General features: G+C 34.9%; 2 protein-coding genes across 4 annotated transcripts in view; one reads left to right on the top strand and one right to left on the bottom strand.

Annotated features, from left to right (window-relative positions):
* The window catches only part of RPL9 (ribosomal protein L9), a 388,416-nt gene that overhangs the window by 257,699 nt on the left and 116,875 nt on the right, over positions 1 to 13,842 (bottom strand). The window lies entirely within an intron of this gene.
* KLHL5 (kelch like family member 5) overlaps positions 1 to 13,842 on the top strand; it is a 52,043-nt gene that overhangs the window by 27,954 nt on the left and 10,247 nt on the right. For all 3 annotated transcript variants that reach the window (XM_071743721.1, XM_071743719.1, XM_071743720.1), the window contains 4 exons: positions 1,317 to 1,453; positions 1,906 to 2,102; positions 9,801 to 10,013; positions 13,044 to 13,230. In XM_071743721.1, coding sequence (XP_071599822.1) covers positions 1,317 to 1,453; positions 1,906 to 2,102; positions 9,801 to 10,013; positions 13,044 to 13,230 — 734 coding nt within the window. The remainder of the gene's footprint in view (positions 1 to 1,316; positions 1,454 to 1,905; positions 2,103 to 9,800; positions 10,014 to 13,043; positions 13,231 to 13,842) is intronic.

Below are 13,842 nucleotides of genomic sequence, written 5' to 3'. Positions count from 1 at the left end.
CATCCTTTAACCAGCAATCTGAGTAACTTTCTTCCTGTTGACCCTGAAATATGGAAATATGAAAAATACAGGACTGAAGGAAAGAAGGCAAGTGGAAGTTTATGTACTCTAGGGGCTAGGAAGCTTGTTTGAAAGAGCACAAATCCTGATTTGCAGACATATTTTGTCTTGGGGCTTATTTATCTTTTTACTTCTTTTCCATAGGGCTTAATAACGTTTCCTTTCTTTGACAGTCTTTATTGCTTTAGTTTGAAAATCTTTCACTGTAGCCTTTTGTTTGTTTTTGTTTTAGCTACATGTTTATAGAAGTTTAACCAAGTGTCTTTTTTTAAAGTAAAAGCATATAAATAAGAAGATCTATGATAGCTTTGTGTTAAAAAGGTACTACTGTGTGGCTATTTTGCAAAGTTTTATTAAAGGGCTTATTGTAATAGTAATTTCAGTGTCAGAAGCAGCAAATGAATTTTGAAAGGTTTGATTTCTCCGGAAGGGAGCTGTAATTCAAAGTTTTCACCTTTTTCATTAGTCTCACTCTGTTTTGTGGTTCCTGACCTCTGTCATCTCATCAAGCCAATATAATGATTTGGCATGGAATAAACTGACATTTTGTGAAGTATTAGACTTATTGAATATATAGAGAGAGATGGACTGTGTAGGGTATTCACAGTAGGCTTGATTCTTGGACTTGCTGTTTGTGCAGCTCAGTACCTATGCAAGTGTATTTATATTTTAATTCCCTGTGAGGCAACAGTGAAGTGCACTAATGTGATAACTTAGTCAGTGTCTTAAAATTCACAGAATTGTCAACAAAAGGTTAAAAAAAAATTACTGTGTCTGTACCATCTCCATGTTTCCTGTGCCTGTTATCAGTAAATTAATGCATATGTGTACACCAAGAGGAAAGGAATTTTGTAGAACTTTGAAAAGGACTAGTGAGCCATTCTTTCATGTTTAAGAAAGTAACAGGCATACTATAAATGGAAATCAATTCAATTTATTTTTTTCCATAATGTATGTTTATATTTCATTCTCCATTTATGTGGTTTTTGAGGGCTGTTCCTGTGTTGGCTATTAAAAGTCATCAGGCTTTGAAAGGATAATTCATTTACTTGAGCAGCAAATGCAGATTCAGTAATAACACTTCATTATTCATAGAGGGGAAGTAGAGCATCAAGCAGTTTGTCAATTCAAAAATATTTTTCTCAGTCAAGTGTTCTTTTAAAGGGCAAAGTAATGTATCATAAATTAAAAAACATCAGGTTGTTAATTTGTTTTCCTCTTTGCCTCTCTCCTTTTCCCCTGCATGATGGCCTCAGGTTGGTTCTCTCCTCTGTTTCGGACTACTTTGCAGCAATGTTCACTAATGATGTAAGAGAAGCAAGACAGGAGGAAATCAAGATGGAAGGTGTAGAGCCAAATGCGTTGTGGGCTCTGGTTCAATATGCATATACAGGTAATTAGAATGAAAATGGGAGTTCCATATAATACATTGTCTTCCTGTGAGCATTATATTCCATTACTAGATTTCAAATGGTCTTTGGAAATTATTACTCACATTTTTTAATTCTTTATAAATAAATAAAAATAAATCATCATTGCCATTTCCTGAGGCAACCTGATAGCATATAGTTTCCCTGATAATACTGTATTCAGTTAGTTAACAAATTGTGTGAATATTTTTAGTGTGTTGTGAGTGACAATGAAAGGAATCTTACAGGATTCTCTTTCCTTACATCATTATAGATACTGATTTTGAAAAACTTGTTATGTATTGCTAAGGCTGATATCTGTTAATCTTTATATTCTGTCATTTAATCTATAAATAATTCTGCTGTCTCTTGAGTTTTAGGGAATTTAACAAATGATAAGAGCAAACTAATGTGATCTCCTTTTTAATGTTATTAGGTCGCCTTGAATTAAAAGAAGATAATATTGAGTGCCTGTTGTCTACAGCTTGCCTTCTTCAGCTTTCTCAGGTTGTAGAAGCCTGCTGTAAATTCCTAATGAAGCAGCTTCACCCCTCCAATTGCCTTGGAATCCGATCTTTTGCTGATGCACAGGGTTGCACTGACTTGCACAAGGTGGCTCACAATTACACTATGGTATGGTGTTATTTTAAGTACTTTACTTAGACAAATACTGAATGTTTTCCTGAATAAAATACTAATGTTTTTCCCCCACAAAGCCTTGCTCATCTTTCAAGCAAGAATGCACATATGTTCCCACGATGAGAAATGACAAAAAAGCTATAAAGTTGCTGATTTAGGGTTGGAAGGAAATAGGCAAGAATTAATACCCTGTAACAGTAATGGCATAGTGAGGAACACATGAAATAATCCAAAAGCTTCTCATTTCTATCAGTCAAAAAGTACAAACTCAACAGTGTGCAAGCTGCCATGATCTAGTCCAAAATAACCCATTACTAAACAAAACTGCAGAGTACTTTTTTCTAATGAGCTGGAGTAATCAGTTTCAGAGTTACACTTGGAGTATCAATGTGGGCATTCATCATTACAGATTCCTCATTATCCTTAATTTCTTATCAGTGGAATGTCAAGATAGCATCAATTTAATCTTAGACTAGGCTATATGTGATTAAATACAGATGTGACAATGATATTTTCAGAGTTAATTTATAGAAAGACTGACCTGCCAACTTAATTAAACTTCATCCTCTTAATAGTAATCCTTTTATTTTAATGTAAAATGTTTTTCTTTTCTTTCCCACAAGTATATTTTAGAAATGTTTTCAGCAGAAGAAGGCAGGAAAATTATCTCTGAGTCAGGTCACTTCATCTGCGCAGTTTTGTAAGGCATTTGTTTCTCTTCTTGATGAAATTTTGCCTGTGTAAGCTCTTGGGACCTGAATGAGGGCACGTAGATTCTGCAGAAGAGATGTGAGAATGAAGATAGGACTTAATTTGCTTGTGTAGCGTGGCACAGCATTGTCATTAAGATATTGGCTTAGTTCCAAGAGGTATAATTTCTGTCTTGTAGTTCATATTATGAATCCATTGCTTTTTCTCTTGCCACCTGAGATTTTGCTGGTTTAAAAACTTTTTTTTTAAAAGAATACTTCTTGGATTAAAGTAGCAGTTTAGCATATCTAACAGTTTCAAATAGCTCTTTTTTTATGTGATACCACATCCTTCCTCAGTGAGTGGATCTCTGTTGTATTTAAAATTGTTAAACGCTGAAATTTACCCAAACAGGTCAATAAATAATGTGCAGGTTGTATCTTTCATATTTCTGTCCTTAATCTTCATTATTGCTGAAACAAAAATAAGGAGTCTGTATTTAGGTAGACAGATGAAATAGTAAAGATAAATGTAGCTTTTGCCTTTGAGGAATATTGGAATTCATGTTGAGCAAGAGATCAATACAAAAAGGAGGCAAGAAGAACCTCCCTCCTCTGACCTACTTGTTCTTTTCAGAATAAGTATTTTGGTCTGTGCTATTGTCATGTGCCTTATGAGTAGACTGTCAATATCAGAACAGTAATAAGACTAATGCATCTTTAAAGATAAAAGTTAGGAATTACAGTCTTACTATTTTGATTGGCAGTTCATGACTTGTGTGAGAAGGGGGCTGTGAACTTTCTAAAAGCCATGGCACTTATCTTTTGTTTGTTCTGACCACTGGAAAATAGTTGTGTATCTTGTGACCATTGTTTACTTCAGTGGCAAAATCGTTACTTTTAAGGCTAAAACGTGGATGAAATTTAAATTAAGTGGATTTTAAAAAGCTATTTTGAAAAGTAATTAGTTGTGCTAGATGGATTCTTCCCAAGGCCTCTTTTAATGTTGTTTAGTTCCAACAGAGACATTAAATTGAATTTTAGTAATAATGAGTAATAGAGAAGAAGCTTCTTCAGTTTGAAATGAATGTTGCTATGGAAACTGCATAGAAATATTTAGTACATTTGAATCTTCAATTAAAATAAATCCCCAAGTAATTTCATTTGTTTAAAAGTGGTTTGAAAAAACAAAATGTTCAACAGTAATAAGAGGTAGCCACTTGATGCTCTTTATATTAAGAGGTATTACACTTGTAAGGGTTAAGCACACCTATGGTACCTGGAAATTCTGTTAAAACAAGGAATTACTTTTATGCAGCATAGAACAGTAAGGGGTTGCACCAAGTATAGTATATGCTTCTGGTGTTTCCATGTAATTTAGATTCATTTAAAGCACTTGAAGTAGAAGGTAATGAATAATACAAAATACTTGAATCTTAATTTATATACATTATTTGCTATGAGTTTTCCTTTGACAGAAAAAAATCAAACTGCTTTATAATTGTTATTCTGCAATTAAAACAGATTCTCAGTTTTAAAGGCTTTTATGATACATGCTATAATTTGATAAGTAACTTACCTGCTTCATTAAAAGAGTTCTTTACATGAAGACTAGATATCCACATGAAGCCAGCATTTGGTTAAACTGAAGGACCAATCAGTAAGTTTTCCCAGTAGGATCACCCCTGGTAAAAAAACCTGCTCTGTCTAAATAAAGTTTGTTAGTGTCCTTAAAAAGCATTAGCACCAGTTTATGGCATGATTATAATCACATAACCCAGTGCAATTAAAAAAATAAATTAACAAGAAGGATTTGAATGCTGCACTTTTCATACTTAGGTGATCTGCATACACATGTCATGCTAGAAAGACTTAAATGTTGCATTCCTTTGTCGCTGTGTTGACAGTTGATAAATTTGGATGAGAATAATTTTTAAGGTGATCATCAAAACAGATCAGCTTTTGAAAATGCAGACTAAGGCTTGAAAAACCCTCAGGATGCATTAAGTGAAACAAAATAAACTGAGGTGATTAATAGTGGATTTAATGCTGTATGAAGAGCAGCTCTGATTTTTATGCAACAGGGTTTAAAAATACAGTTGACAGAATAAGCCTATTTGTGAAAAATTCTTGCTTTTTTTTGCTGAGAAAACTGTTTTTGTTCAGTCTTGAGAAGAGAAGGCTTAGGGGAGACCTTATTATAATGTTCTAGAAGGGGGGCATCAAAGAAGATGGAGACTCCCTATTTCCCTATTTACCAGCAGTCACATGGACAAGACAAGAGGGAGTGGGCACAAGTTGCTCCTGGGGAGATTCCAGCTGAGCATAAGAGGACAATTTGTCACTATGAGGACAGTCAGACATTGGAATGGTCTCCCAGGAGAAGTGGTAGATAACCCGACACAGCTTGATGGGGTCCTGAGACATCTCAATAAACAATAATATTAGAAGTGTTGGACCAGATAATCCTTGAGGTCCCTTCCAACCTGACATTCTATGATTCTGTGAAAATGCCTTTAGTGCATTTTTCTTGCTGTGTTCGTAAAGTCAAAAGAAACACCCCTTTTGTCATCTTGCTTGTTTTGCACAGTTTATAGTGTACCTTGAATGAAAACTAATTACTTGTTTTGCACAAAAAAAAAAAAGTAAATCAAGGGGAATTTAAACATTTCAGATGAGAAAAAGATAGCCTATGTCATTTCCTGAACATGAAATATCTATAGTGAATAGGTGTTCTTAGCTAAGTCAGTAGCTTCTTCAATAGCCAGATTTTAACTTTCTTAATTACCACAAAAAAAAAGAGAAAGTAGACATTGTAAATGTTATATGTGGTAGTGCCTGAGTCAATACTTGTGTAGATACCTTGGTATCTATTTGTTGCTCATCTTTCCATGCTTAAAGCAGAGTGAAAAGCCATTTTGATTTTCATAAGAAGTGTTCAGAAGTATGTGAGTGGTGGTAATGTTACAGGATTCCAATAAAGTTAATTTTGGAGTTTGTGTGATTTCTGAGCACAGTACATAAAGAATTGATGTTTATAAGAAAAAAAAACTTAGCACAGCATCATGGTTTGAGGGCAAGCATAGAGAATAAGAATTTGGCAGAATAGATGTGGGACACTTAAACATCTTTCTTCTGTAAGGCAGGATTTGGATGGCAAAACATCCAATATGGAGATTATGATTTGGGAGGTAGCATCAGAGTTCTAATCTGTCTTTTTTCTTGCAGCAACCAGGACAGTTTGTTCTCTTTGCAGGGTAGAGCATGAAAAGGAGAGAAATTTCAGTAATGTTTTGTCCACAGTAGGCTAGACCCAAAGATTGTGTTATTTCCTAAAGGAAGAATTTTATATTCCTGTATTTGAAATCGCAGTCCTACTCAGAAATCATCTGACTAGGAAAGTACTAATTCACCATTTCTCATGTGTGAAAACCCAAGATATTTCTGTAATTCAGGCTTCCTGATTCTGCCCCATACAGCGGATCAGTACTGCCTTGGCAAACTAAGTATGTTCTGCATGCTGCCCAGCCTGTTCTGCAATCCATGAACTGTGAAGAGTCAGATTACAATATTTGTACTCTAAACAAATCCTGGGCATACCAAAAGCATTAGGTTGGTTATTGCTTAGTGCAGTAGTCAGAGCTGACTAGGAGTAGCTGCTATCAGACATCTGTCTGACCACAGTTTGTGAGGAGGTAAGGTTCTTGTGAATTCAGACCTCGGTTGACCACCCGACTGAAGCAGCCAGTAGAAAAACCTGCATTTCCTGTTTGTTCTCATTCAGTCCTATGAGTCCAGCACTTCTTGCTTTTTGACTGCCCAGATTTGGAGTTTAAACAGAATCCTTGGTTAGACCTGCCTATTGGGCCACCTCAGTGTACCAGCCTTCTCAGCCTGCAGGTATCTTGATGCTCTCCGAGGTTCTAATCCTTCTGACACATGGTAGAGGGAAACTAACCATCTCACTGGATCCCAGTTTGAGTATTGAGTACCACTTAGAAATAAGCATCATGGTGCCTTATGTGCTCCTAATATTTTTTGCTCTGTATCAAGACCAAAGCAGAAATGTGGATTAGAGTGTCAGCAGCATTCAGTCAGTGGTTGCTGAAGGGTGAATTTAAGGTTTCGTTGTGAATGAGCAATGCACATCACTGAGCACAGGGACTCCATGTCCCTGTTGCAGCTAATGGTATAAACAACAGGCTTCTCGTTTTATAAAGTTTCCAAGCTCTTTGAGGAGCCAATTGTCGGGTGGGAATCTTTTTTTCTTACTTTCAGGACCAGAAAGCAGGAGATTGAAACTGTAGACAGTTTGTTCTCTGAAATATCCTGTTCTTCCACAGAGAGTTCCCACAAGAAGAAGGAAAGAAAAGTCTAATGAGGAGTTTAAGAATGCTAGGAGATACACTGGCTCCTCCTTTTTGTCTTCAGAATCTCTGTCTGTAGAGGAAGAGGATTTGTCAGATTCTGATTATAAAATAACCCAAACGTAGGCCAAATTGTGGCTGTATTCCCAGTGGAATGTTTTGATACTGTGCTCAAAAGGAGTCTCTGCTTTAAAAATAGAGTGGGAGCAAGAGGAAATTGAACTTGTTCCCATCACAAAGCAATTGTCTGCAAGCAACAAGAAGGAATATCAGGCATTTTACACACAACAGCTGTTGAAGTGATGAAACCCAGCTGGAAAAAAGCTTTCCCAAGAGGATCCCTGACTGACTTACTCAAGATCAGCTTATTGCCTTCAGAGACAAAGGAAACTTTCCATGCAGGTGCTTTTCCCTTCCTCTTCCTGTGATCTGGATAGACACTATGGAAAGTTTAAGGTAGTAAGTGTTGGCTTTTCTCTTTGTCAGTGCTCACTGCCTGTTTATTCAGCAAAATTAAAATCACATCTCCAGCTTGCACACTCTCTAGGACAGAGAATCTGCAAAGAAACAGCAGTGGGAAGAAAGGACTCAGTGGAACTTGAATTTCTGTGAACTGCATGTTTAAACTGTGGAAATAATGGTGATTATTTTTCAGCTTCACATTTTTCTCCCAAGTATTAGAAATCAGAATAAAATAAATAGTGGTGCATGTGTAGTGCTACTGAATATTGGTACCGTCCTTTTGCTGTTTTTAATTCCTGTATTTGGTCATATTCTTAACTTTTGTCTTGTAATGTAGAGTTCAACAAATGAAAGAGGAAAAGACAGTTCTGTCTCCCTTCTAATCTAGTATAGTTTTCACTTGGAAGAACTGCTTTTGTGTAGTCAATTGGATCTCCCTAGTAGAAAAGCTTTTCAGGCATTAAATGCAAAATTTTCCTTTCCAAATTCTATCCAGGAATACAACTACATACACAGATAACACTTTCAATTATTTTCCTAGCTTCAGCTCCAGAGTTACCTGTGGAGTGGAGCCACTTTGATATTTCCCCTTACATCTTATAGCCATCTTGCACATGTGTGGCTTTCATGTAAGGTGGACTGGTTTACTCCTTGTTAGTTTTTTCCTCTTTGCTCAGCATTCTTTAATCAGTTAATATTTTTCTAGTACCAAGGTATTGTTTTGGAATTATTAGACTAAGCAATAAAAAGGAAAAAGTGTTACCTTTTTTGCTTTGTTGTCATTTTGTCCTTTGCATATGCAATGCCAAACTATACTGTATGTGTTTGTTGCCATTTTGTGTGCTAAATTCATACCTATTTTGCAGTGCAAGTCCAGCTTCTGCTCCCATGCTTCTGTTTGGTTTTTTGACCTGAAAATCCCATTTTTTTCCTAAATGTACATGCTTCTAGTCCAGAGTTTTTCCATTACTGTGTAATTGTTTCTTTTAAAATAACTAAACAAGGTACTAAGTCTAATTTTGATACTGGGCCCACTCTGTAGATTTTATGCATTTATCCTACAGGTGTTTTGGAGCTACATGTGATGACAGCAAAACCAGGCTGGCTATTTAGCAGTGCATTTACTAAATCGATAGTAATACTGTTTTATTGTCATGAAGTTACTCTAAGTTTGGTGTATGAGGTTAACTGGGTTTTGAGCTACCAAAATATAAGAAGATATTGTGATTCATCAGCTGCTTTTGCTTTTCTTTCCTATGCTGCCTTGTAAAGGTTTATGGGCCAAGAGGATAGATGTGATCTCACCCTTTCCTGGTACATTCAGCTTTTTTACTAAGTTCAAAGTGCTGACTGTGTTTCTACATACTTGTCTCCTATTTCTGCCTAAATTAATGAGAATCCTTACAGAATATTTTGCAAGTTCTAGTATTATGAGGTAATAAGATATCAGTGTTGGAAATGTTACATATTGTGACTTTCCTATTTCAAAGCAGCATTTATTGCTGGAAGTGACAGGGTAAAAGACAATTGAGTCCTATTAAAGTAAATATTGTTAATAAAGCAAGGTCTGTACAATATCGTGGATCAGATCAGCTGTATAAAACCTACTAAATAGTAAAATAAGCTTAAAATAATCCAGTTTAAATCAACAATAAAATTGTTAGTGGTGTTTATTTTCTTTGAAATCCTAACACTATATGAAAATGAAATGGTTAATGAAAATGGTTAGATATGTCCAGTAGTTGTAGTATGTTGTGCTCTTTGCTTGACAAAGCATCTTGCATTGTATTCTATTCTATATTGTCAACAGGAACAAACTGCACCTTTTATTTTTTTTAAAACTATACTTCAAAAAGTTTCTTCAATTTGCAGTGCCGAGATAGTAACTGCTACAACCTGTTGCTGCTTTGTTGCTCCTACATTTCCCTCTCATTTGTTTCAGCACATCTGTGGGACTGAATTAGAGATCTGACGAAATGTTCAGATGTCAAGATAACTCAGTACATTTCTGTTTTACTCTTTTTTTTCTCCTAGGTCAGTTCTCCAGTGGTATTTACTGGCCCAATTGAGAGATGCTGTGAATGGAGGGAAAAGAGGGGAAGATTCAATAAGAGTTCCATAAAATGTCTTAAAAGTGTGGTGTTACTTATATTAAAAATAATTTTGTTTTTCAGGAAAACTTCATGGAAGTAATTAGAAACCAGGAGTTTCTTTTGTTGCCAGCCACTGAAATTGCAAAGCTTTTAGCAAGTGATGACATGAATATTCCTAATGAAGAAACTATACTGAATGCACTACTTACATGGGTTCGACATGATTTGGAACAGAGAAGGAAAGATCTCAGTAAACTCCTGGCTTACATTAGACTGCCTCTTCTTGCTCCACAAGTAAATTGTTCAATTCCTCTCTAGCTATACCATGGTTACAATGGGCTTAATGTCTACAGCTTCGATATACTGATAGTGACAAGTTAGAAAAGCTTCAGGATTCTGCATATAAAGACTTAGCATGTTCTATGTTCTGTAGTTTTTGTCTGTGAACTGCAGCACATTCTAATCCTAACCTGAGATCAGTCAGGACACAAGAAGGGCTGTGGTTGCTAGAAAAAAATTGCTTGTATTTCCTAGAAAAATGCTTATTACGGATAAGGTTGTCACCAGGAGGTAGGTCCTTTTATATTTCTTGTTTGTAGAACTAGCACAGTTTATTTGGTTCATTAAATTTCCTTCATATAATTATAGCTACCCTTAAGATTTAGGAAATATAATTTGAATAAATTATGTAGAGCAATTTTTCTTCTATTAACTCTTGATAAACCATCTTTGGGTAATTTTTGTTCTTCCCAATCCATACTTTTTCGCCTTCTTGGATATCTATACGCAATGTTGAGGAAGACTTGAGCTGTGTATTACCTCTAATCTGGTATCCTCTTGCTACATAGGAAAATTCACTAGGAAGCACTTTATTATTAATATTCCCATACTGATTATTATATATGAATGGCAGGATTTTCTCCATTGTGGCCTTGACTTTGTAATTCACTTTTTCTAGACACATAATAGTCTAAGCCAGCTAACAGCTCTTTTGTTGGGCATTTAACAACAACAACTAAGTAACCACAGCTGTATTCCTTTCACTTAATTGACTGTAATTGAAACATCTTCAGAAATTGAAAGTACAGAATTTATTCCAGAAATAAATACTGAAATAAAATTGTCCACTGAGTAACTGATTAGGAAAAACAAAAACCACAAAAGTAGTTTCATATTTCTCTCATTATTTTATCTTTAGTTTTTTCAGTCATCTCCAAATATATATTTATATTTTTAACACAATAGTTTTCTGTTGCTTTTTTTTTGACTGTGTTTTTTAACAAAACAGAATGTTAAAGCTGGGATTTTTATATAGCAACAATTAGTGCATTGAGTAGTTGGTTTGCAGTGCCCAAAACAGTCTTAATATTTTAAGAATTATGTTTTGCTTCATGATCAGATGGCATTAGGCAATCTGATGCAAACATAACATACTGAAAAGGTTTCCAATTTTACGGTTGAAGGGTTAAAGCTATTCAAAAGATATTAATTAGAACATTGAACAACTTGCTGAGATCAATAACGTGACAAGCAGAGATGCAAAAAATATTAGATTCATATACTTAAAAAAAACTTGTGAGAAATACTGCGAAGTGCTAGCATTGGCATAAAAAAATTGTCATGACTTGTCAGTTATATTGGTTATGCATTTAAACATCTCTTTGCACACAGCATTTTGTCATCTCCTTGGTTAATGTAAGCAGTGTCCCAAGTATTTTTAAGTCACTGTTTGCTCTTAAAAAGGCTAAAGATTAATATCTGCCATCTTCCTAAGCTGTAAGGTGGCAAGTATTCTACCTCTGAAAAATAATGAAAAATATGATTAAGCAATTTCTGAGTTCAGCTTTCTCTGAGACAGAAATTCTTAATATTTAAGTATCTGCATTACCTTTTCATCAGGTATCCAGTTACTATAATTTCATGCTAACACATCATTTGTAGGTGCTGTTATAAATGCAGCAAGGAGCAAGGAAATAATAAAATAGTACAAGTAGTACAAGTAAATAATAGGACTTAGAAAAAAATTACTTTCGTTGAAGTGAGCCCATTCCAAGTTCTTTGAGTGAAGAATGTCTACAGGAAATTTTAATACTGTAGGTTTGGTTTCAGGAGCCTGTAGGGTTTTTTTGGTACCAAAACAGTTTATTTGTCTGATACAGAGATGTTCAGTCTTAGCAGTCTGAGCTTGCCTGTATCTCTTCTGGCACTATGGATGTCACACTTGCCACTTTGCATTCCTAAGGCTGCTGTAAGCCAGGGATATGCACACTCTGTTGTGCACAACTGAAAACACATGCTTTAGTACTCCTGATTACTAATTTCACAGTAATTTTATACCTGTTATCAGCTGGCTGTCAACAGATCAACAATAACATCTCATCCTGATTTGTAGACTTATATTTCTGATATTTACAAAATGTTTGGATTTTGTGTTGGCAGTCGAGAGGCATTTGCCTCTTTCTCATTGTTCTGACAACTGTACAAGTCCCAGTGGGGCACTTCACTTGCTTTTTTCTCTGTTACTTAGACCATGTGTTGTAGCTCAGAGAAATGCAAGTTAACTAGACTTATATTAAGTGCAGTTAGGACACTCAATCAACTAATATATTTTTCGTGCACTCTGACAAGCTTTGAGTATAAAAGATTCCAGAATCTTCAAACTTAATAGCCTTATTAGTAACCTTTATTTAATTTTAATTTTATTTGAGTTAGATTTAAAAATTAACACTTGTGAAATTTGCTTGCATCCTTGATCTTAAATTTTTAACAAAGGTTTTTATTAATTGATATACTGTGAACTGGGTCACTGTCAGAGTGAGGAATAGACTGTATATTAAAATATTCTGCCTGTGCCTGAAGCAGAAGCACCTTTTACAGAGCTCTACATTAGATGGATTTGGGAGCTTAAGAGTGTGAAGGTTAAACTGACTTGCATACTGAGAGCCTGAATCCATTTTTAATCCATTTCCTTGAACTGCCTGTAGTGTCACTGGAGCATTGTTTTCTTCCTTTGGACCATTAAGCTTAAATCGTCCATTAAGATCAGAGGGCCTTTCTTTTTTTTTTTTTTTTTAACTTAATGGCATAGCTTAAAATTTGAATGTTTTGTTTATTAAAAGTTTATCTTTACCCTAGTCTTTTATATGTATATATATATATATATATATTTTTTTTTTTTTTTTTATATACCCTAGTCTTTCATTTTTGAAAATAGATTTTAAAACAGGCAGTGAAAGCCTTTGGATAAAATGTCTTCTTTGTAATCTGGTTTATATTTTGTGGTTTATAGCAATGCAGCTGTTTAATTTTCTTTCTTTTTCACAGTTTCTGGCAGATATGGAAAATAATGCACTCTTCAGGGATGACATTGAATGTCAAAAACTCATTATGGAAGCAATGAAGTACCATCTGTTGCCAGAGAGACGACCTATGTTGCAAAGTCCTCGCACCAAACCTAGAAAATCTACAGTGGGCGTGTTGTTTGCAGTTGGAGGAATGGATGCAACAAAAGGTATTTGCTCACATAGTGATTGGTTGATAAGCTGCTTCTGTTCTTTTAAAAAGAAATGTTTGATCAATGTTTGTACAACATGCTAATTCTAAAATTCAAAGATTCTGCAGTATAGAACATGAAACATCTTAAAGATACACTGTTTATTGGGTTAAAAATCCTATGTAACTTTCATAGTATGTAAACATTCTAGAAGCTGGAGTTATGATTGATTTGAAATTATCAAGAGAATATCTGATCTCTGGGTAAAATTGAAATTGAGTGAAAACTAATCTTTATTGACTCAAGTGGGAAGTAATTTGGAAATGGAAGAAATTACATAAAGGGCACAAAGGTGACCTGCATGTGCAATAAAAAACAAAAAGTAGGCTTTTTTACTATGGTCAGAGCTACTTAGGCTTTCTTCTGAATAGGTTCTTCTATACCATTTTATGGTAGTCTGGTAAGTTAGAAAAAGAATTTGTTAAGTCAAAAAAAGTTATGGCAGAGAAAGCATTTTCTTATGCTTATTTAAAGCTAGCGCTTCAGCACTTCATGTCACATAGTTTCAGACTTTTTTCCTAATGTTACTGAACAGCTGATTTCAATATATATATACATTTCATAAGGGTT

This window comes from Heliangelus exortis, chromosome 4, assembly GCF_036169615.1.
Source record: "Heliangelus exortis chromosome 4, bHelExo1.hap1, whole genome shotgun sequence".
NCBI lineage: Eukaryota > Metazoa > Chordata > Aves > Apodiformes > Trochilidae > Heliangelus > Heliangelus exortis.
This window is presented reverse-complemented; position numbering and strand designations above follow the sequence as displayed.